Source organism: Pavona decussata, unplaced genomic scaffold, assembly GCF_977016875.1.
Source record: "Pavona decussata unplaced genomic scaffold, jaPavDecu1.1 SCAFFOLD_72, whole genome shotgun sequence".
In the NCBI taxonomy this organism is placed as follows: Eukaryota; Metazoa; Cnidaria; class Anthozoa; order Scleractinia; family Agariciidae; genus Pavona; species Pavona decussata.
In genome coordinates, this window is record NW_028145491.1 from 1,295,305 (window position 1) to 1,319,723 (window position 24,419).

General features: G+C 39.1%; 3 protein-coding genes across 3 annotated transcripts; 2 read left to right on the forward strand and 1 right to left on the reverse strand.

The window, feature by feature from the left end:
- The first annotated feature begins 1,774 nt into the window (after positions 1 to 1,774).
- Positions 1,775 to 8,013, forward strand: LOC146476861 (ficolin-2-like). The gene is made up of 4 exons (XM_085113835.1): positions 1,775 to 2,269; positions 4,270 to 4,384; positions 6,822 to 7,257; positions 7,422 to 8,013. The coding sequence occupies exons 1-4, from the start codon at positions 1,952 to 1,954 to the stop codon at positions 7,651 to 7,653; spliced, it is 1,101 nt and encodes a 366-aa protein (XP_084969961.1). The 5' UTR covers positions 1,775 to 1,951; the 3' UTR covers positions 7,654 to 8,013.
- A 1,743-nt stretch (positions 8,014 to 9,756) lies between these two features.
- Positions 9,757 to 18,397, reverse strand: LOC146476862 (cilia- and flagella-associated protein 263-like). The gene is made up of 13 exons (XM_085113988.1): positions 18,255 to 18,397; positions 17,858 to 17,949; positions 16,867 to 16,954; positions 16,287 to 16,404; positions 15,606 to 15,698; positions 15,460 to 15,522; positions 14,896 to 14,976; positions 13,495 to 13,650; positions 12,839 to 12,946; positions 11,522 to 11,590; positions 11,057 to 11,107; positions 10,928 to 10,963; positions 9,757 to 10,012 (listed from the first exon to the last, which is right to left on the reverse strand). Exons 1-13 carry the CDS (start codon positions 18,356 to 18,358, stop codon positions 9,935 to 9,937), a joined length of 1,137 nt encoding a protein of 378 aa, XP_084970114.1. The 5' UTR covers positions 18,359 to 18,397; the 3' UTR covers positions 9,757 to 9,934.
- Positions 18,398 to 18,448: 51 nt separating this feature from the next.
- On the forward strand, positions 18,449 to 21,236 carry LOC146476863 (small nuclear ribonucleoprotein Sm D1-like). The gene is made up of 4 exons (XM_085113989.1): positions 18,449 to 18,575; positions 18,681 to 18,757; positions 19,983 to 20,174; positions 20,664 to 21,236. Exons 1-4 carry the CDS (start codon positions 18,562 to 18,564, stop codon positions 20,741 to 20,743), a joined length of 363 nt encoding a protein of 120 aa, XP_084970115.1. The 5' UTR covers positions 18,449 to 18,561; the 3' UTR covers positions 20,744 to 21,236.
- Positions 21,237 to 24,419: the final 3,183 nt, after the last annotated feature.

Consider the following 24,419-nt stretch of genomic DNA (forward strand, 5'->3'; position numbering starts at 1 on the left):
CTGTCACTTTACCTTAGCTATGAAACTAGCTTGCAGGGCCGTACCTAGGATTTTTTGTCTGCGGGGTTAAACTCCGCACAACCCTCAGCCCTGCTCAGAAAGTTGCCTCCAAGACCTTTAAAGGAAACAAGACACACTGATGCTTTATGTCTTAAATTGCCATGATTTATTTTGGCATAAACACCTTGTTTAGCTGGAACCAAACATTACCTCCCAGTTTTTGCTAAATTTGAAACACAGTCGATACACTGCTGTAAACAAAAGGAGGAAATCACTGAGCTCCCACAATTCAAACGCACTATAACAGTGGAGCGAAGCATTTGCAAAAACACAACATGATTTAAGTACAATTCAAGTCTTTTATTACTGTGCCACGTTGCATAGCTCTATTACACGCTACAACAAATTCTTGAGAACCAAAAAACTAAATAGCCGTGCCAAGAAACACAACGCCTTGTGACAAAAACCGATAGCCAGGCCCGACATTACATCTGCCTACTTTTGTTACTACGCATACGTTCTGCGCATCTCGAGATACCCTGGTTTCCTAAGGGTAGTGGCTACTAATACAGGGATATTTCTGCGCGGTTTAAAACTATGCGGAGAAACCAGAACTTAGCAAGTGCTCTTGGCATCCAAAAGGAAAATTCGGGGTAACCATGCATTTTTCAGAGATTAGAAAGCTTCAATTTGGAGAAACACACCATACATTGCTTTGTATTTTATTGCTTTTTAGAATAATTGTTGCTTAATTATCTCAAAAAAATGCGTGGTTACCCAAATTTTCCTTATGGATTTTAATAACCCTTGCTAAGATCTACCTTTCCTGCATAGTCATAAACTGCGCCAAAATACCTCTGTATTAGTAGGCACCGTCCTTATTCCTGTACTAACATTGCAAAAATCTCACCAAGGAAGGCAGTTAAAATTGTCACGCACTTAAGCGAGCAAAACAAAACCCAGCTGAAATTCCCTATGTGGCATCAAAAACACTGTCGTTGAACACACAGAATAAGAGGGCATATTCAAAATGAAGGTAATTCAAAATGGGAAAATCAAAACTCATCACAATGACCTGTGATGTTGAACATGCGATGGTTAAATTCGAGGCTCTATCAAATCCTCCAAACCCGCTACAAATACTTGAGAGTAGAGCAGGCCTTTGAAAACCAATTTAGCTCTAAAAACATATACTATTGTAAGCTAGATTTATATAGTTCTAAAATATGTGCGAGGGAGTCGTGTAGACTTAGCAGTCTTTATTTACACACCAAATTCTAAGCCACAGGAAGCCCAAATTATAAAACCATTATTTTCATAAGAAAATTCGTACAGGCTTTTTGCCTCGAAAGATTTTCCGAAATAATTATTTGGAATTCAGACTGAAGGAAGATTTTTTTTCAGCCGGTCAATTAGTCCATTTTCTAGTGATTTCGGACCAATATAGCTACGAGAAATAGTTCAGCAAACACAACGTGAGAAAAAAATGAGTTTTCCTGGCGGGAGTAGCTGTCCCCTCTGCACCCACCGCTATGTACGGTCCTGGCTTGGAAGAGATCATTGTTTTCCCACGGCAAGGATAAAATTCGCGCCTACTGAGAGAGCAGAATTCGGGGGCTCTGTCATTTAAACTTGCCTACTCAGAATTTTTTTCCATAACTGCTGCATGTATTATGAGACAACTTTGCAAAGTTAACTATTTTGCCGTTTGGTCCAAGCTGTTAAAAGGAAACCGGCAATTTTTAAGCTGTATACCTGACTTGTTCTCTTTTATTTCGGATCCGTCGGAACTTTACGCAAGTCTGTTTTTCTAGGTCTTCTAGAAGATTGGACCTTGTTTTGTTTCCTCCTCGTTAATAATTGAACGCGCAAAGCTGTTAGGGGTGCACGAATTCATGCGCCGCACAAAGAAAAAAATTTCTCACTTGCTTTACTTTGATCACTAAGAAACATGAATATTCTCTTGTTATTCTTCTACGGCACTGCTGCGTACGCCGTCAGTCGCATTGCAGATCCTGATTTGGAGGCCGTGAACTTTGCGAAAGCAATACATGGGAAAAAACTCAATGGAAGTGTGTTTCAAGAGATTTCTGTGGATTCTGAGATCTCGTGTCAAATAGCGTGTGTTAAAGAAAGCCGCTGTTTGTCTTATAACTTTGGCGCTATGAGGAAAGGAGGCGATTTAATCTGTCAGTTGAGCGACTCCGATCGATTCACAAGTCATGAAAATTTTACTGAGAATGGCAGAGTGATATACAGGGGAGTACAGGTGAGCTATTTTGAAACTCAATCGATAACATGAATACATGAATACAGCCCGAAAGCTTAGTATTTAAGACCATTTACGATGCCTTTGTTCTATGTTTCGTTATAATGTTTGTAAAAATGAGCTGTTAGTAAAAGGCGTGAACGACGTAACGAGAATCGGCGTAACAGGGGAATTTTTACCTTTATTTTTTATCGTTTTTCTTATTTTTTCTTCTCTTAAATTGATCTTTTTTCCCATTTCATTTTTCGCTTTCATGAATAGTATGAAAACAAGTCTATAAGTTAGCTAACTAGCGATTTGCTATCCTCTGAAGGACACTGATTCAGTTTCATGAGGAGAGAGTTATTAACTCGAAGTCTTTGTATTTATTCAATATGCAGTTTTATTCATGGTTCTTCGCGATACGAATTCATTGTGAAGCACTTCTTGAGTGAATAAAAAAGTTACTAAATCTTTTGACTGAACGAAATTGACCAAGTTAATGACGAGGAAAATTTATAACAGCTAGCGCTGAAATAAATCTTATCACTAAACCCTGTGGAAATTTGCGACAAAAACAAAGGGTGCGCTTCACGATAAATTTTCGGATAAAAAAAGAAAGGGATTTGTGGAGTGTTATTTCTGAAAACGTTCAGAGCATTAAAAGAAACAGAAAAAAGAAACATAGAATTAAAGAAACAGTGCTATTTAAAACATCTGACAGCCACGACTAAAATATTCAAGTGAAACTCCCTTAAACGTTTGGAAAATGTCCCACGCGTAATCATGTCACGCACAATTTCTCTGCCAGTTTTCGTGTTCCGAACCTTTTCAGTTCGTGAAGATGCTGAGAAGAAGTGACAGTCTGCTATTTCTATTTTGAGCTCTTGGAATTTGTGAGATGTTTATTCCAGTTTTCTTCTGAAAAGAGATGCTTGCGGTTGTAAAGGTTATTTCGTTTTGTTCCAAGTATTGGCAAGGTTTCCGCACAGCCCTATTCATTAATTATGTTTTGCGACTCACACTCTATTCACGTCCCGTTGTTTCTGGAAGAAGATTAGTATGACAGTGATGCGTGTATAATTTATGTATGGGGCCCCAAGTATTATGATTGTACATGATTGTCCAAATAAATACCAAGACAATCCGCATCCAGCGAGCTTAACATGTTTATTTTTTATTTATTTATTATTTATCCTTTCGCTGGTTTTTTTGAGGGAACGTGAACTCGCTTGAAGTTTAGACACGACTTGATTGCCATCATTTACATTTCAGGCTGATCGATGTTTGGCAAGCAGTAGGACTTTTCCAAACAGCACGAACGTACGAACGTATGAAAACTCCGATACCGAAAAAAATAAATATTTAATATTTTTCATGCACGCTATTGCTATTGACAAATCTTCCTTGGAAGGTTTATATTCCATTTAGGAAGAAGCAAAACGTAAAATGACCAAACAAAAGGAATTTTAGACTTGAACAAAAATGAAATAAAAAAAGTTAAATTTATCTAAAAATAAAGTGGAAAATCCCTGTTACGGCGTTAGGTCGTTATTCATTTCGCCGTCCGGCATGCGTTTAACTAACAGCCTAGGATACACCCGTCTTGTTTAGGTTCTAATGGCCCTCTTACAGTTTGATCGACTGAAAAAAAAGCATTCTATGATTTATTTTCTTTTTCTTTTTTTTTTATTTTGTGCATTGAATTAACGAAATGAAATATCGCAGTTAACGTTTCCGTTTTTCTTTTCGCTGATAGTTCGTCTTTCGTACCCACATCTGTTAAAGCTAATCAGGTTGATTGTGGTAGAGTTAAATTCAGTCAGCGAATTTGCGAGTTGTTGTTGTTTTCCAAAATTGTTACGTTGCCTTTTTTTTCGTATTTTTAGCGTCGTTTTTGCCCCTCCGAAAGCAAAGGAATTAGTTTTTAGCGTTGTGAAAGTTTAAGATGACCTTTCGCTAATGAACGTTTTCTTCAGAGTTTAATGCATATCTCGCTTGTCCAAAAAATCTCATAACAGAGCATTTGTGAGTCCGACAGCTCGCCTTGTGGTGACAAAGGAATCTGTATCCCTGACTACCGCGGAGGAGGGGTGAGATGCAAGTGTGTCACTGGTTACACAGGAATAGCATGCGGTAAGTAGAATTTACTTAATCTCGTACCCAGATCTATTTCGAAATGTGAGATCTCCATACCACCTGACCGTGGGAGATCTGGGTACAAGATTAGAATTTACTGTCACTTGTTACACAGGCATACCAAAATAGAATTTTGCTGTCACTTGTTACTGTTAAGCCGTTTCTATTGTCTTGTCAATACTGGTCCCTGGACCTCATAAGCTCTCAGCTTCTAGTTCAGTCTTCCCCGCCACCAAACAAAAGACTAACAAACATTGCAATTGTGGAATGGAATATCTGAGCTGATTTTCCAGAAGGTGGCTACAGAAATTGACGTTTTTGTTACCTTTTCTTAAGATATTTATTTATTTTTTTTTTTTTTTTTAGCGTTTCTTATTGAATTTCACATCAGTAACTTAATAGATTACAATGGTCATTAGCAAATATTTATAAAACCAAAATATTTTTCTACTACCCCCCCCCCCTCCCTCCCTGATTTGCTAACCTAGCCCCACTCTCTCTCAAACGTCTTCTAACCGCGCAACGATTTGGCTTTGAATTCGGCGCGCGCTCTGAGATCAGAACTAAGTCATTAGACCTAGCGTTTCGTTTGGCTTCCTGAAGCAAAGTTTTCCTGAGGACATCATTAAGTCTAGTGAGGGGAGAAGTCTTACGAGTGCAGTTTCTGCCTCGTACTAATATGCTTGCTACCAATAGTCCTCTTTTAAGCTAAACGAGTAATTTTCAGTTACTCGGGCTTGGACTATTAAAGGCTTGTATATTGTGGGCTTTGCTTGAGGAGGTGACAGTCTTTGGCTTTAAAAAGTAGGTCTTAGGGATGAGTTCTTTTCGGGCAACGTGAAATTTTCGCGAATTGTTTACCCAGCCAAAGACTTAATATATTTTTGTGGTGGAAAAGGGCGCTAACCCTTCCCTTTTCAAATGTTGATTTCAACATCCGGGATATAAGCTGATATGGAAAACACTAGCAAGAATGGGCAAGGATTTTCTCTTCAAGAAGCGTGAGTTTGAAAAGCTATTCTATTATTTTTCGCCGTTATAACTGTAGCGTTGTTAGGCTAGTCATCGATTAGTCGAGAAGTGCGATTTTGGTCGGATTTCCGGACTCAATGTCATAAATAATTTCCAGATGTTCGTTCGGCGTGATTCTCATTACGTCTTGAACTTATAATTAACACGGAAAATCAATTTAAAACGCTGGTTTGCCCCGATTAAGCCGATTCTTTTGTGGAAGGCTAGTCTTGAGCGCTTAAAGACCGGGTTTTGGTTGAGATTTAAGATGCGTTGGCGCCGTTAATAATTACCAAGTGTCACACTTGTTTAGTCGGATCACAGGTCATGTCTCATTTCACTCGGGTGTCAATGTCACGTCTAATTCCAAAGAAAAGCCCCTCTTTTCTCTTTCATAGTATTTCCTGACCTTACTTTATTGTGATAAACCGTAACTGGAGTATTGTTAATGACTAGCATATTCCTTCAGCTTAGAAAGTCTCAAAATGTGCTCAATTTCTGTAGCCACCTTTTTGAAAATCAGCTCAGATATATGTGATGGGATATTTTAAGCTTGGCCCAGTTGTTCAAAGAGCGGATTATTTTATCCACTGGATAGGTCGCTATCCGGCAGGTGAAATGTGTGCAAGATTTTCCTGATAGCCTTATAATTTGTGGATGGAGTAGAAGCATATGACAAATTTAAGTATGGGATTGTGTGGAAAACAACTGGCGCCTGGTGAATAAATGATAGGGGCACTCGGATTTTCACCAGTTTCCGAGTATGCCTGTGTCAATTACTGAATAATATATCATTCACGGTGTCTACTAGTAAAGAAGTATCTTTGTGTGGTTTATTACTATGCGGGGAAAGCAAATCTCAGCAAGATCTTAGCTGTTGAAATCCAAAAAGAAAATTGCGGGGATCCGCGCATTTTTTAGAGATAACTAAGCGACAATTATTCTAAAAAACAGTAAAACACAAAGCAGTGTACGGCGTTTTTTTCCAAATTGTAGCCTTACTATCTCTGAAAAATGCATGGTTACCCCAAATTTTCTTTTCAAGAGCACTTGCTAAGTTCTGGTTTCTCCGCATAGTTTTAAACCGCGCAAAATATCCCTGTATTAGTAGGCACCACAGGAAACCTGAGTATCTCGATATGCGCAGAACGTATGCGCAGTAACAAAAGTAGGCACCGTCCTTAACTCAGGAGGGTTCATGAATCTAGCCCCATGCTTGCCCTTGATTAAATACAGCAGTAGACTTTTGTTCAGTAGAAAGAGTCAAAACTTTACAAATGTTCCTGAGAGGTTCGAGAGAGCCGCACATCTACTGTAAAATAATGGCCATGACTCTAGACTAGTCCTTTTCCTTAATCTCCCAAGTCCCGTCAATAACCAAGATTACAAACCCACTTATTTAAAATGTTGTACATTTTTCCAGAGTATACAAAAAGCTGCTTCCATCTTCTTAAAAATGGTATCAACTCCAGTGGTGTATACACCATCAATCCAGATAATGGCAAACCAATGCAGGTCCTATGTGACATGGCTACAGACGGTGGCGGCTGGACTGTTTTCCAGAGACGTCTTGATGGCTCCGTTAATTTCTATCTCGACTGGGCATCCTACAAGAAGGGTTTCGGAAATGTCAGCGGCGAGTTCTGGCTCGGAAATGACAATCTTCACCGTTTGACGGCTGCTGAGGACATGATGCTAAGAGTTGACCTGGAAGACTTTGATGGCAATATCAAATACGCCGAATACAAGACTTTTAAGGTGTCAGACGAGGCAGATAAATATCAGCTTTTGATTGGCGGATACAAAGGCACGGCTGGTGACTCCATGAGCCCGGATGAAAGCAAGGGAATGACAGCAAAGTAATACCTCTTTTAACTCTCTTTCGTGTTCAAAACTCATTTCATGACACGCCTTTTAAAATCTCATTCTCAATATTAATATTTCAAAACTCCGCAAGTTAGTAGTTAGTCTCCCGTTTTGAAAGTTTTTTGCTCATTATTTTTTTCTCTCTTTTTCATTACAGCGGCATGCAATTTTCCACCAAAGATCAAGACAACGATAGACACCGTACATTAAATTGTGCCGTCAAGTTCAAAGGTGCTTGGTGGTATAAAAATTGCCACAACGCCAACCTAAACGGACAGTACCACGGCGGAAAACACGGCTCTTTTGCAGATGGAGTCAACTGGAAAACATTCAGGGGACACTATTATTCCTTGAAACGAGCTGAGATGAAAATAAGACCTAACATGTAAACCAGCATCTCGCTGACATAATTTCCCTCACTAAGCAAGTTCCGTTTGTGTATTTATGTCAGAAATAAAAGACAATACCAAAGTCCCGGCTCTCAGTTTGACCCTTTGTTCCACCCAATACGGAGTTAGTTTGTTTGCAGTCCCTTTTTGGGTATGTCGAGAGGGCCAGATCTAGGCCCCACGCGATTGTTTCTAGGGAGTCGTATTTACCCAGCTCATTTGAGGAGGGGTCTACGGATACTACAGCAGTCGAGCCAAAGGGTCTGGGAGGGGTCTCTTCCGTTTTTATTTATTTATTTTCTCCTTCATCGCGCTCCAAAAAGGAAAGGTTTCATTTCACCGCCTAGCCAAACGAATCAAACGAACTTTGAATGTTATCTTTCCGCTCTTGATTGGCGTCATGACGACGTCGAAACGTCGAGATTTTATAAGTTTATCGCTAATATTTATGTGCATGTCTTATGCATTTATTTCTCTTATATTTTGAGGGCCGTAAGTTAGAAAACAGCAACGGGTTATTACGCCTCCCTCTTTAAATAAAGTTATTGTATTGTATTGCATTTTATACAATGAACAGTGTAAAATTCGTGTTTTGATTTGTGCTGCAGAGTTTGTGATTGAGTCGAGCAGACACAGTAGGCTGATTTAGCAACAGAACGGGAACGTCATTTGAGGACGCGAGAGCGCGCGGAATAGTCTGGACACGAGTCTATTTCGACTATATATGGGCATTCTCGATGCGCACGCCGTTGTCAACTGACGTTCCCGTCCTGCAACCTCGTTCCCAGGGTCTCTCTTCTTCCCGCCCCAGCGAGAGAGAGAGAGACCCTGGGTGAAGCTGGTCACGTGGCACCCAAAATCTGGGTGCTTGACACAATTAGCCTTTAGGGAGGGGTAGTAAAGTATGCAGTTGTTGCTTTCTCAGAAGGACGGAGAAGACAGCCACGAACTTTACGACAACAAGCGATTTTACAACCAAGCATTTCTACATCGCACACTCACTTGAGACCTGGAAGAGGTTCACGTTTCTTCTACTCAGGTAGAGTGTTGTTAATCCAAAAGAATTATTTTAAGAACAGTCGTTTCGGGACGCCAGAGGGAAACCGACAGACGATGGGGGATGCTTGAGTCAAAACCTCAACAGGCATGGTGATTAGAACAGAAGTATCGCTGGCTTTACGCCTTTTAACAGAGCTCCAAATGGGGTGAAATGGGAAAGAAGATCAATTTTAGTATTGTCGAATGGAACACCAAGAATTTTCGGCAATAGAATGTGAGCGGGCGAAGTGCTCAGAAATACCAACGGACTGAAGCAAGCCGCGTGTGAATATAATTCAAAGGTACTTTTCATCTTAGTTTATTCCCTATGGACTTTAAGACGTAGTTAAACGAAAAATATTGAGCTCAGAGCGCTGATTGTGATCGAAAACAATGTATTTATTCACAGGAAATCGGTGACCAAATATATATTCAATGTTGTGCTTCGCGAATTACATGTAAATAAACAGAATACTGAACAAGAAGAATGTATTTGTATTTTCTTGAGTGATGAATCATTAATAATGCTGTTACTGAAAGAATTTTTTATGAACTACATTTCATCTTATAGAGCAAAAGATGTAAGACTTACTTATTACCGCAGTTTAAGCTCGAATAAATGCTTTTTCTGGCACAATTCATGGAATCAGTTCCAACTAGTGTAGAGTTTATGATCAACCTCTGCTTCATTGACCGTTTGAAATTCCTTAGATTGTACTTAATATACGATTTTTGCAGACGGTATGAAACTGCGCCAAATCTCTCGCATTTTGCTTGCTTAAAATCGCACCCGCTTGAAAATCTCTGATCGACTCTTGCGAATAAAATAATTGAGCGAGTATACCCCGACTGGGGAGAAGTTTGTCGTGTGCTGTCACGTGACCAGGTTCACCCAGGGTCTCTCTCTCTCTCGCTGGGGCGGGAAGAAGAGAGACCCTGGGAACGAGGTTGCCCGTCCTGTTGCTAAATCAGCCTAGTGAGAAGACGCACGAATGACGTCATCGAGTGGTTCCGACGCACGTAATCAGAGTCTAGAGTCCAGTCAGAGTAAAAAGGGCAACAGAATGGAAAGAAAATTCGTTTATTTACAACTACTGAGATAAACAAACACCCTCTGTACAATTACGCTGTCTTGATGACTACAGGTTGTTAGAGTGCTTGGCATATTTCCTATTTACATTGCTTTATTCTTCACTATAATATCTAGCAGTTTTCTGCTGTCAGTTTTCCCCTGTTGCTAAATCTAAACTTTCCAAGGGTTTTGTTCCTGGTGAACTGTCTGTAGCTTGCGCCACGTCTTTTGATTTGTTTTCAAAGCCATCTATAACAAAATATAAAAATAGATAATTAACAAGACCGCAAATCAACACAAACATACAAATGACCACTCGTCAGTAACACCGTGGACTGTTTAGCGTTGATTATAATGGGCTTGGCAAAAAACGAGATGCCTTCTCTACATATTTCGCTTTGGGGTTGGAAGATATCCTTTCCATCAATACACATGTCGGTTGTCTTACACGTCCCGTAAAAACAATGAATAAAAATAAAAAAAAATAAAAATATGTCATGCATTTCTACATCTACAATGTTTCTGTGAAGTTACTGAAATACAGAGATTTAGGGGAATTGGACAGAATAAGTTTGTTGAGGACCCACCTTGTCTGGGGTAGGGGGTTATCTTAGACAGCACCTAACTCGTGATCATTACTGACAAAATTTTATAGGCTTTAAAATTTGAGTTGACACGTATTCAGCCAGCAAGAGTCAGTATCGCTCGGTAAACAAGAAAAGTGGGGTTTGAATCTCATTGTCATTTTTTACTGCTGGGTAGAGGGGTGGCTTTGCAATTAAGACACCGTCTTTTGAGGTTGAGGAAGTGGGGTGCAGGCAGAGACCGCCATCTATTTTGTGGTTTGGTGGATCCTGTTCAAGCATAGTAGTTTTTACCACTTCCCTTAAGAATCACGTTTATGGCAGACGGAAACGTGAGATATTTGCGTTAATGTTTTCTTGACAAAATGAATACATAAATGAGAATAGTGAAAACTAATTCTGATCTTTGATGCTAACACAAAACTACTCAATTAAACTGAGAAACTAGAAACAGCGAGCTGCAAATGTAGAATAAACAAGGTCACGTCGTCATTTCTGCCGTTTGCGTAAACTTAATTCTAATTATCTCTCTAGAACAACAATTGAGAAAAAAAAAACTAAACAGAAACTGATGACTGACCTGTGCTATTTCAACTTTTCTCTCCCACATACGAACCTAAAAAAATCAAACAAGAAATAATGTTACGTTAAACAAAACCAAAGCTAACTCAAACAACTGACTTCATAAAATACCACTGTTGAAACTTACTGTTTTGTTAAGTTCATATAAATCTGCTCGTTCAGTGACATAATCCAGCACCTGAAAACAAGTCAAGCATTCTGTCAGAAATAAGCCATACTTTAGGAGACTAAATATTAATGCTACTAAAAGGAAAAAAATGAAGAACTAATGCTTTCTCCAATCTAAGACTCTAGGCGCACTCAGTCTCTACCCATATGACTCTCAAAGAGATCCACAATGTACTCATTGGGTCAAATATTCTTGTTTTGCTTAGGATACTTAATGCCTAATACACCGATCAGTGCCTAGGATTTTACACATCAAATTTATTTATTTATTTTTTGCTTTTGTGTGTCTTTATCTGCAGCTTGAGATTCTCGGCTGCAACATTTTGGTGTTTATTTTCAAAAGTATTAAAGTCATTTATTTTAAAAAATATCACACTGTGACACCCAGACATACATGACACGTGTATAAGTTAACAGTACTTACATCCGGCACTTTATAGTCGGCAAGTTGCTGTTTTAACCTTGAATTTAATGTGTCTGCCTTTGTTCGTTCCTTAAAAATAAGAAAAAATATTATGCTCGATATACTGACAGGTCCAAGGATATTCGCAGAGGAATAATCCAAAATTTGAGTGGACTATGCCAAGCTGGCTGAAAAAGCCTGAAATATCAGCTGTCTTGGTGCATTGATTATTATGCCAGAATAAAATGACTGACTGAACTATATGGGCCCTTAAACTCCAGTCTCTACCTAAATTTATACTCAGAAAACTGTGGAATACACTGATCAAGATAATAGTGACTGCCTATGTCTTTTATGCATTAGCAGAGTCCAATCACCAAGTTCATGGCACCATCTCCACAAGTACAGCTGGGGAGACTACAAAACTACTGAGGGGGGGGGGGGGAGGAGGGCAGTGGATGGCATGGGGTAGGAGAGACAGGAAAGATAATGAGTACCCTACTCTTTCCACTTTTTTTTTCTCAACCTCACCCCACTCCTCTCAGTACATTTGTGCTCTTTCCTTACCTCCCATATAACACTAAGCCAATGTTAAATTAACCCTCTCACTCCCAAGAGTGCCATATGGCACAAGAAGTCATTACTTGCCCAATATTGGGTCAATTCGTATCATATTTGGACACCAAAGAGATATTGACAAGATCTGAGTACATTGAAAGCAAAAAATTTTACCCCCTTTTATACCAGACATGATTAACCACCATTTTTAATTTTTTTTTTTTTTTTGCCCACTTTTCAATCTAATCTGTTATTTCCTTTGTCTTTGCCAGAATGATATATGCAATGTCCCAGACAAAACCTTTCAATTATTGGTATATCACATTTGGAATATGGGTTCACAATTGCCGTTTTCCAAAAATTGTGGCATTTACCGGTGGGAGTGAAAGGGTTAAGACATGGGAAGATGAGAGATGGTGAACATCTAGTCCTCCCTGATGCAAATGAAAGCACACATTCAACTCTGGTTTACTCAACTCATTCTTGTTACAGGGGACAGTTTCTAGGGAAACTGTGGTGCTGATTTGATAAGGTAAATTGGTCATGAGATAAAGAGTTACAAAAAGCGACTAAAACAAAAGAGTTGGTTGCCAAATTGCCACTAACTGAAAACTTTAACTTGGAGGGTTGGCTAGCCCTTTGTGAGAGCAAGAAATAACTTGAAGCAGTTGTATTGATTCTGTTCCTTAGATGTTTTCCAAGCTTTTGTAAGTTTAGGGAGCATCGGATGATAACAATACACAGTGAGATATACATGTAATTACAAAAACACTGAGTTACCTTCTCCACCATTTGTGTTTCTGCATCAATCTTGAAGAGCAGCTCATTCCTTTGTGTAATCTCTGTTTTTAACCTTGATGATTCCAGTGTCAGTGTGTTCAATTTTTTCTGTCAAAATAAATTAAATAAATGTATAATTAAATTTCATTTGTAAACCAGCTGTAAGACTGTAACAAATATAAATTTATCACTACTAACCAATTAAAACAATGGACCCTATACAAACAACAAATGACTGTGACCGGGAGGGAAGGTTGATCTGCTTATCCTATCCATGTACTGTCCTTAATCCCTTTAAAAATTATTATTGCCTAGTATACTGTTTACTTTTATCCTTTTAAACCTGTATCCTAATAAGCAAGCTGTTGCATTTAAGCCTGGTTCAACAGGTAACTCAAAGAAATGACATCAGAGCACCTACACTTTTTGGTGAGGTCACATTTTACAGTCTGGGCTTAAGAATACCTATTTTTTTTTCTTAGAGAGCCTATGGCAACTCACTCTTAAGGATGACCTCTTCTCAAATAATCAAAAATTATGGCAGTTGAAACTTAATAACACACTCTATTTCTAAAGACATTTTTATCCGGGCAATCACACCAGACAAACTACCGATGACTGACAGTTTTAAACCATATTTTACTTTACAATGTTACCTTATAAGTGTTGAGAATTTGTTGTACATTTGTGGACATGAGTTTGAGTCTCAGAAGATCTTGATTTTTCTCATCAATCTTTTCTAAGTACTGCTGGTTTTCAATTTTTAGTTGATTAAAGTCGACTTCGTGAAGGACTTCCCCCATTTCTTCTTTCTAAAAGTAAGATGGAGACATCACAAGCATTAAAATTATCAACTCACTCATACTTATCACCACCGGTGAGGCTTTACAGCGGTTACCAATGGCACGCAACCTACAGCATTGAAAAGAGTCGGATAAAGTTGCGTTTTGGTGGACGTCAATCAAAGAAAAGCCGTTGGAATTATTTTGAATTCTGACAAGATTCCTAGCTAAACCTGCAAGGAAAAAAAGAACTTTACCTCACTAAGAGAAGGTAAACTTTATTGAAATTGATTCTCCAGCGTAAATAAAAGGTATTTTTGAATTAAAAATTTCGATTTTCACTGCACGTAATAATTTGCTCAATTGCACGCTTCGCTGATTTAATTGTCAGGTGTAGCGATATTTCAAATGTTTCATGAAGAAATACGGCTTCGTCTAAACAATGCGCATTTTTTTTAGATAACCCGTTTTGGAAATCAACTTTCATAAACGTCAGCGGATAAAACTGTCAATTTCTTCGCTCTGTTGCCTTGAAATGTTCTCAGAATTCAAAACAATTTCAACAGCTTTTCTTTGATTGACCTCCACCAAAACGCAACTTTATCGGAGTCTTTTGAAGGCGATAGGTCGCGTGTTATTGGTAACCGCTGTAAACCCACCTCAGGAAAAAACTCTGGACCTGCATGTGCCAGTTAGATGCTGATAATCAGCCGTGGGTCTCCTGTAACTCAGTGGTAACCACTGAGTTATACAAGGCTTGTACTGTTTTGAGCTTTTAAAAATCCATGACTTTCCATGACCTTTTCAATGCTAAGGCGTTCACAGCCCGCAATGTCAAAATGCACAGTGTCTACTGTATTTCTTCTTTATTCCCTAAAAGAATGCTTTCTTAGTAATTTTTTCCATAAACATCATTTTCAATGACTTTCTATGACCCACAATTAAAATCCATGACTTTTCAGGCCTGGAAAACGAAATTAAAAAATTACATTTCTTTTCAGGTTTTCCATGACCCATACAAACCCTGTTATGGGGGACCCATGGTAAGCAAGGCTATACACAATTGTATTTATAACCGAGGCGGGCCGTGTCATTAGTAGCCTGCAACCGTAGCTATTTAATGCCCAGCACCTACAACGGAGACTCAACCTACATAGAATTGAAAATGGCTAAACAGACAACAGGCAGGAAACATTTCCTTTAGTTTGTGACAGCTACTACAATTTCCATATGGAGTCAGTTCTTCAAAGCTTTTGTGACTTGCACTGTCCATACCTGTTTCAGTTGCATGTGAAGCTTTCTCTTTTGAACCTTCAGTGTAGAGTTCTTGAGTCGAAGTTTTTCAATGGCAGTGTCCTAAACAAGCACAGAATGTACCTTAGACAAACTGCATGTAAACTCTCCTCTGAGCATGGCTTCAAATTAGCCATATTTATTAATCAGCCTTACACCCCTCTATTTCAGCAGTCTACAGATAATTATTCAGAAAATCTTTCTGGTATAAATAAATTGACACATAGAACAATCTCCATCCTTCATTAGTTGATTGTAATTCAGTGTACAGCTTTAAAAAAGTCACTTTAACTAGTGACTCACTTTTCTTCAGATTTAATACGTTATCAGAGGTTTCATTAGAAGCAGGAAACCGACCAGCGAATTCCGCCAGCTATTATCCATATCAGCGCCGCTTACTTTTAACTTAAGTTCTTCTTCTTCAATAAAGTTATTATAAAGAAAAGAAAGATATCAAGACAGCTATAGTTTCACTGATTCAAAGCATCTGATTAATAAATGTCAATTAAGCCTGCAGTTCTTAATTTCTAATCAAATTTTACTTACCCTGGCTCTGAGTTTGTCCTCAATGTATTTGGTAACTCTCTCGGCAATAACTTTGTTGGTTCTCTGTAATACCAACAAAGACAAAATATTAATCAAAAATCATTCTTGGAATTTAATCACACCCTATAAACTGTCTGTCTTCTTACCTGGTTAACAGCTCCTTTGACAATATCTCTTTCAAATTCATATGAAGACTTTTTCACTTCAGCACTTCTGATGTCAGCTTCTTCCATGACAGCCTGTGATCATGTGTATAATAAAACCACATCAGAAACCCATTATCAAAGCACTTAACATACTGTGTAAGACTTAGAACAATACAGCATAGTATTTGACTTTTGGTTGAAGGCTCCCAAGACTGGTCAAAGTTGGCTGAGAATTTTGTTTCAGCCTTTTTGTCAGACTTGGATATACATTGTAACCTTTGATCTGTGTGTTCACTGTTTCAGTTTGTTTTCCTTTGTTGTTGCATACTTGTTTGTTCTTTTGCATGAAGGCTAAATTTCCATCCATGTAATTTGATCCAGAAAATTTCCATAGCTTCTTACGAAACGCCCTTGGGTTTGGTCCCCACCTATGGAAAATCATTCCAATTTAGCCTTATGTCTTTGCCTTTTTTAAGACCCTTTCCACCCATATGGAATTTCAAATGACTTAATCCCATGAGGGTATGGAATAAGGATGTTTTTGTTAACACAATCTCACCATGTACCAATGATTACCAATGACCAGCGCCATCATTTACTCATAAATTTGTTGATTTATTTTTTATTATTTTAATTTTATTTTTATGAAAAATGGTATATCCCACAGTGTTATTGACTTACTCTAAAATTATCAAGGATCTTCTCTGATTCATCCTTAAGCTTTTCTATTTCATCTCGTAACTCTTCCAGTTCTCGTTGGGCAATGTCACATTTCTGCTCCGCCGTTAATTTTAAATGCCTACAGGAAAATTCAACACATTTTGTACACCAAAAGATACTTGCAAACATTTCCTTCACAGTGAGCTCTAAAATATAATTATTTACATCATTTACACAGTAATTATTACTTTTTGTAAAAAATACGTATTAACAGTCAAACTTTTTAATTTCACTTGGATCAACAAAAATTTAAATAAGAAAGTGCTTTGAGCAGTTAAACACCACTTCACCATTGGAATATTTACCAATCTGCTGACCATTGAGACAATTTTATCACCATTGCCAACACTTTCTTCTCCTACATGCCATGGCAACCAAAATGGTCGCAGCTTGAAGTGCCATAACAGACCCAAATTAGCAAGACACTACAGAGGACACCCAAATAATCTGGATTGTTTAGGGATTAATATTATTTGAATGGTAGTCTCCATGAAATAGTGTACAATAATAATAATAATCACGACTGACTATATCACTGCACCTGTCTAATGATGGCCCTCTTGATCTTGATCTTTTCCTCAGGCCTCTGTGGCCAGGTTCAATTACAGGTTGGGCTGGACCTTGACTAGCTTTTTGAATACAACAAATTCAGAAAAATAATTAATGCAACGCCACAGTTAAAACATCACCAATTGATGAGCTTGGGAATTGGTGCCTAAGATGTTGGCAGGGGGCCTGATGCAACGCCCATCAAATTTCTTACTCAGGTGAATTTATAGTAATCACCAACATTTGATGATCAGTTATGACTGATCCTATAAACTGCACCTCTTAAAGAAAACTGACTGCTGTGAGATTTCAAATCACAGCCATCTGGTATGGGAGATTAGCTCCTGAGGGGAGGGGAATACCCGAAGAAATTCAAGAGTTACAGTTCAATTTAAACGTCTAAATTAAGCAGCCTCCAGTTCCACAGCAACCTTCACAAAGCCCCGGCTAAACAATCTAACATTGTTGTACAATATTTGTTAGTTCAACAATGTTGAAAAGCCGCCTAAACGCTTCAACATGTTTTATTGAAAGCAAAACGTTCTTTAACAACAAATGTTGAACACATGTCATCAAACATGGGGTGCTAAACGTTTCAACATTGTTGAACTAACAAATGTTGTACAACAATGTTAGATCGTTTAGCCAGGGCTGACAGGGCTTAAAACCAACAGTCAGCTCAATACATGTAAGTTATATATTAATAGCTAACAAACAAAACCTGTGTTAGAAAAGAACACTTTTCTTAAGCAGTGCTAAGTAGCTACCTTTCCTTGTTGTCCTGACAAGAAATAGCCCATATTGACTGCTACTGATAATAGATTTATAGTTATCATCTTTCAACGAATAAAACTGATACTTTACTATGCATACAGTACAGGGTACCACAAAAAACCTCAAGGTACCAAATATGAACACTAGTCTTGTAGAAACTAAGTGTATTATATTTATAAAATTGGCGAAATAAATAAAAGCAAACTCACCGGCCTGTTGAAGTCCAATATCCTTTGGATCAACCCTTTTCAGATATTTTTCAAACATTGTGGTTTCGTTTTTAAGAACTTCGTTAGCATGTCTGTGAACGCAAGAATACAACATGGAACTTTAAGCTTAACATTTTACTTGATAAAATTAATTCATCGACTACAAAAAATCGCTTCAGTGTGTAACAAATAATAGGAGAAACCTTACGCGATCCGAATCCACTACAAAGTTTACGAAATGATAGATAAACGGCGTAGGCTTACAGACCGTAGGTGGGAAATTCTACCTTTTCAGTAATTATTAGAGTAATATACTTAGGGTCAAATAGTTTTCTAAGCCTAGATTCGTTTAACTCGGACCGAAGGAGCATAATTATTATGCTTATGTTATACTTACAAAGTCTCTTGAACAAGATTATATAGTTCTTCGTCCGCAAGTTCAGCCAGAGGTTCTTCATCGTGGTCTAAAGAACTGCTTACATCCACATCCGACATCGCCATCTTGATTTGCCTTCCTTCTCGTTCTGTAGCAAAGGTTTCCATGGTAACACACAGTGGAGTTGCACGCAAGCGAGGCGAAAGCCTGCACGTGTTCATGAAATCGAGGTTAAACGTTCGGAAACGTCTGGCGGCCATCTTTGAGACTCTCAAAGTTTTGGTAATTTTTGTAATCCGGTTGCATCTGAGTTTCTCAGCTCGCAACCATGAAACTTGTAAGGTAAGGGAATTTAAGAATGTATTTCTTTCATTGTTTTTTTGATATGACAGCTTTAACCTTGCTGATGTGACGTTTGTTTCCAATGTTGTTGTTCCTTGTTGGCAGGTTTTTGATGAAGCTCAGCCACGAAACAGTGACAATCGAACTGAAAAATGGAACCGTCGTTCATGGAACTATCACTGGTAAGCTTGGCTAGAGCTATAATATGCAGTTATTGTGTGTGTATACTGGAGTAACTGGGTCTGCCATTATCATCGGAAATGTTTAATACGTATGTTTTGGTTTTGAATGTAGTTTAATAGAAATGCAACCCAACCTGCTAGCAGAGCCTTTCTTTTGGTTGCTCCAGTAAGTAGGCTCTACTCGCAGGGTGCATGCAACCGTGAGATCGAGAAATTAATCCGGATTCCTGCAAATCATTTGCCGTTCCAATCATGCTCTTCCAGATCTTTTTCACTTTCTAGTTAAGCAAGGAAAGAAAAATATGTCTGCTAAGAACGTGCAGGGAATTTATCCACTGAGCTTTAATACTGCTGCATAAGTGCTTCCAAAAGGTTCAGTGTAAAATGTAGACTGCAGACCAAGGCCGATTTAGAGATTACATGAAGGTTTGTCATAATCCAGTCCCAGTCTGTAGTTTACTCCTCATTATTTATTTCCATCATCAGTCCTTGTGAGTGTATACAATATGCGAGCCAGCGAGGCATGCAAGGCAGACGTGCGAGGCATGAACAACCCCCAACATAAATGCTAACCGTTAAGCTAACCGGGGAGCTATTAAAGCTAACCTGAGTGCTATTTAGGCTAACCGGAGTGTTTTTTAGGCTAACCTGAGTGCCTCACACGTCTGGCTCGCATGCCTCGCTGGCTCGCAGATTGTGCATCCCCGTCCTTGTCATGCCCTGTGTCTCATAGGGTGCAAGTAAACGATTCCCATCTTGTGTACTTTTGGCTAGTCCTACAGCTGTACTTCAGTCCAGCTTCTCCACCTGACCACCTGTCTCTTAGTCTTTTCTTTCTTCTTTCTGCTGGTGTCCTCTTCAGGGCTATACTGCAGTCGTCTGTGAGCTCTTATAACAGGTCATATCCAATCCATTCCCATCTCTGTGCTTTGACCATGTTCGTTGCTGGAGGCATTGTATTGCACACTTGCTACTTCCAAAATCAGAAAACTGAGAGGAAAGACTGAAGGGTGACAGGGAAAGCGTCATTTGTCACACACTTTTGTTGCTGAGTCAATGTTCTTTTCACTTTTCACTGTTTTAATCAAACTCTCCCCATGAGTGTAGGTCACATACAGTGTAAGAATGGAAAAATAGAGTGTCCAAGGATCCCAAAAAACATCTCGATGAAGTAATCTTTCTAGGCTATGCTAGTACTAAGCATATTAATTTATTTCTATTTTAGGTGTTGACATGAGTATGAACACTCACTTGAAAGCGGTAAAAATGACCATCAAGAACAAGGAGCCCGTACAGTTAGAGTCACTAAGTATCAGAGGCAACAACATCCGTTTCTTCATTCTTCCAGAAAGTTTACCTCTGGACACTCTACTAGTTGATGATGCTCCTAAAGCAAAGGCCAAAAAGAAGGAAGCTGGTATGTATCACTGTTTGTGTCTTTTTGTAACTGTCTTAAAAAAGTAAGCTTTAAAAAATGTGGCTACTGTGTTTAAAGGTATTGCGGACCCATTTTTTGTTAACTATTGTATTCTGGGGCATGTTTCTTTAGAATCCTTGTATTTACATCAGTTGTTGATTGCAGCACCAAGAAACTGCGGGTACTGGTATAACGGCTAGAGAGATCTCTTTGTTTGTTCTTGTTTGCTGAGTATTAAATCTGTATGGCGTGCTGTTGGGTGTTTGTTCAAGCTTATTATAAACATAGCCAATACTCTGTTAGTGTAGGGAACGCATTTTACACTGACAAATACTGTTGGATCTTAAAAGAAGCCCAAAACAATTTATGCCTCTTAAATCTACAGGTTAGATGCATAGCCACTACCTAATTTTTTTTTAATCTCAGTGTCAGTGTTTGCACTTATGTTAGAAAGAATTAAATGTGAACTCCATGTTTTGTTTATAACAGCTGCACGAGGTCGAGGCCGCCTTCCTCCTGGTGGTAGAGGTAGAGGACGTGGAAGGGGTAGAGGAAGGGGAAGAAGATGAAACAGAAAACTTCATTATCATATGGAAACAACATCCTTGTCGTCAATACAAAACTACAGGAACTGAGAAGTGCTAATGTCAGTGGTTGGCTTATAGTTACTGTTGTAGTCAACTCAAACTCACTTGAGTTTGTCTCCTGTGCTAAGCATCAATGGCAATGTCATTTGCCATTTCAGTATGTTGATGTTTGACACATTTTAACGAATTCAAAAGCAAGCTACTGGTGTTGTTTTACTCACTGCAACTTCTCAGTTTATACCTGCCAGTATGTTGAAAAAAAAAAGTGCTGTGACATAACCTGAGGTTAATGTAACAATGTCAAGGATTATGTGACTGACAAGACAATGTGAAACAGTGTTGTCACAGTGTTTGTTAAAAAGATGCTTCTTAATTTCTGTTCAGTTCATGTAGATGTGTGGAACAACTTTCTGCGCCTTTTCTTCTTAAAGAGATTCCCACAAAATGTAAATAAAGTTTTGTACCGATCATGATATTTACCGACAACAGTGTCTCTTTAGAAAAGGGAGGCACACATAGTGACTGTTGCCTTGTGTAATAATGAAAGTTGAATATTTTTTAAACTGCAGTCAAGCATTTCTGACTCGAATGCAAACGCATCTTTTAAAAGAATTGGAAGTTTCAGAAATTCAAAATATTTTCCGTTTCTGGCCATTTATAAAGCACAAGTAGAAATCGGAGAGGACAGGAAACTGTTGAAACATGAGCAATCGTTGAGTGTCAACCACTTGTTTGGTTCTCCCAAATTTCCATGGAGGTATCTTTAGTATTAAGGAAAAAGGAAATGGGTGTGTTTGTAGTACTTGTGATCAGGCGTACTTTTTTGGGGGGGGAGCGCGAAAGTATGGCTCGCGCTGCCACAAAATTCACACTAACCCCGAAATAAGAAGGTCTGATCACAGGTTATGTTTGTAGCAACAGCTGAAGTTTAGAAACTCTTTGTGACTTTTGATAGCACAGTAACAGTCATTTTACCAGAGCGATCAGCAGTATGAGTGATGTCACATTTCATCTAGGAGAAGAGCAAGCTATGTTTTGCATGAATCAACATGTGTAACCCCCTCCCCCCTTCCCCCCTGAGGGGGGGGGGATTTGACTAATTAATTATTTCAATACACCGGTTGCGAAGACCTTTGCAAGTTGGAAATTTGAGCTGGGAGTGTCATGGCTATGTGTAATTTTTTCGTTCTGCTGATAGCCTGCGTAGCAGTCATTTCTGTTTCCTTCAAGCCAAGCGGGGTAATCACACGAGGGCATTGGGCAAAAAGGAGCAAAAAAGTAGGAGCCGGGGGGAGGGGCGGTTCCTTCCCCGGAAACGCAAAACGACTGCTACGCAGGCTATTCTGCTGAAAACATGAATTTTCGAACTGAAGTTCTCTTTTTCGTGAAGGATTGTCTCAGCAAATAGGCCTTCAAAAGCTTTTTGTGTTTTTGAAGGCGCGGCAAAACTTCTAGGTCCGACTTCCCGTTTCGACTTTTTCCTCGTCTGCACCATCTGCCCCCGAATCTTGGAGGATGGTTTGCAGGCAGCATGTGTTTGAGAGGGTCAATTGGCCTACCGGCAACGGTAGGGCATATGGACGCAATCAGATTTTCGTCCACGGTGGCGAGAGTTTGAGCAAGCCCATCTTCAAAAGTTCAAATCCCGGGGGGAGGGGTGGGGCGATCAATTTGAAACTTCAACATACTCCCCGCATTAGTAGCTTACCGTCTACAGGCTAAGTTAGGGTTTTATGAACAGAATTTGGCCACCATAAAGAGATTCGAGTGCTGACGTTTCGAGGGTTAGCCCTTCGTCAGGGCGAAAAATAAAAAGGATTCGCTCTGACGAAGGACGTTCGAAACGTCAGCACTCGAATAAAACCGAACATTCGTTTCCATTCCCCCACCGACACTGCGCCATAGTTTCCTTAGAAACTAACCACCTTATCCATGAGTTAGGGTAATTTCTACCGTCTGATTAATCGCTGCAGAATTCACTGAGACATGCTGAATTCTATAATCTAGATGTTCACGCTTTTCACGATCCCTTGATTGCGCTTTTCTAAATCGCATTGTGAAGAACAGATTACTTATTCCTTCGTCTCGTACATTTCGGTAAACTGAAAAAAAATACACGCGTTCGTACGACCCGCCGACATTGACTTTTTTTGTGGCCGGGACCACGTGCATACAAATTGACGACTATAAGAGACACAAAGTGACCGCCTGAAAAATAATGCAGAGCGAAGGAATCAGTGCAATTCGGCCATGTCACAACTTAATCCTAGATTTCAACCTGCATGACTCATGTAGCTTTGAATAATCAAAGACACATTTTACAAGAAATGTCCCTTTTATTTCCAAATCCCTTAGACTGAATACCACAGTTATTCCCCCAGGGGAATATTGTCTAATCTTTTCTAAAGTCCCCCTCACTACCGCATTTCGCGCTGATTACTGTACCATTTTTAGCTACTTTTCCTTCTCTGATAGAAGACCCCACCTAAGGTATTTTCTTTACATCATTGCTATTTACAGAAAAAAGTCTATTCACGTCTGTCTTTATTTTGTTATCTCTTCTGTGCTTATATACTTATCCCGCAATTTCTTTTAATTATGTTGTCTTTGATTCAAAGAAAATGATTCCAATGAATTAGCGGTAGTTTGGGAGCTTTGATCTTCTAACACACCAGAGGAAAAAGGCCCCGGGTTTGGTACGATTTTCAAATTCCCGGCAACTCTTGTATGGTTTAAAAAAATGTTGCACCTTGGTAGCAAGTGAGCATGCGCTGAAAAACGTAAGGAAATTAATGATTTAGACAGAAGAATGGTTAGGGAAAGCGGAAATACTCTTCATAAAAATAATAGTGTTTTATTCACTATGCTAGAGAGCTTCAGCTAGTTGCCGGGTATTTCTAGCGTTTAAACCCAAAACCTAATTAGCCTGCATTTCTTTCCCAGTCGTGGTTTTGGCTCCGAGAACCAGCGAAAGGTAAATTAACAATTGAATTCCAGGGCAAATCCTGACATTGTAGGCCGCTGAATTCCAGATTGCTGCGGAGATCATATGGACAGATTGAAGACATGACCTGCTCATGTTAGTTTTGTCGTGGCCTGTGATACGTGTTAAGTACTGAAACGGATGGCGAAGCCCGGTGCATAGACCACTGAACTACAACACAACAATCGGAGAATGCTATATGAGGCAATCACACAAGTATATGCCAAGTACATGATGAGCTAATTGGTTTCTTTTTGCTGCTGTTCCCATTCTGGTTAGAGGCTGAAATCAGCATGCCTGCATGTGCTTCGACAATATAGAGCAGATTGTTGCAGTTCTGAAGCTAATTTTAAGGCTAATAGTAGCCATAGTAGTATAGAGCCGAGGAAACTAAACAAAGCAAATTTAATCAAAAAGAGTCTAAAACTGTTCGACAAATGTCAACTAGAGTTACGCTTGAATTTTTTTCTGGTGTTCAGATTCCCGCCCAGCCAGCTGAACTAAAAGACACCAGATTTATATTGGACACCAGTATTTAGATCATTTTTTCTTTTTTAAATTGTTACCTAGTGTCGTGCTACCCCCGTGCCGAACTAAACAAGTGGATCGCATTGCCGGCCCATGACAAGTTTGAGACCGAGCCATGGACTTTCCCCGTGTAGCGCCGCAGAGCTT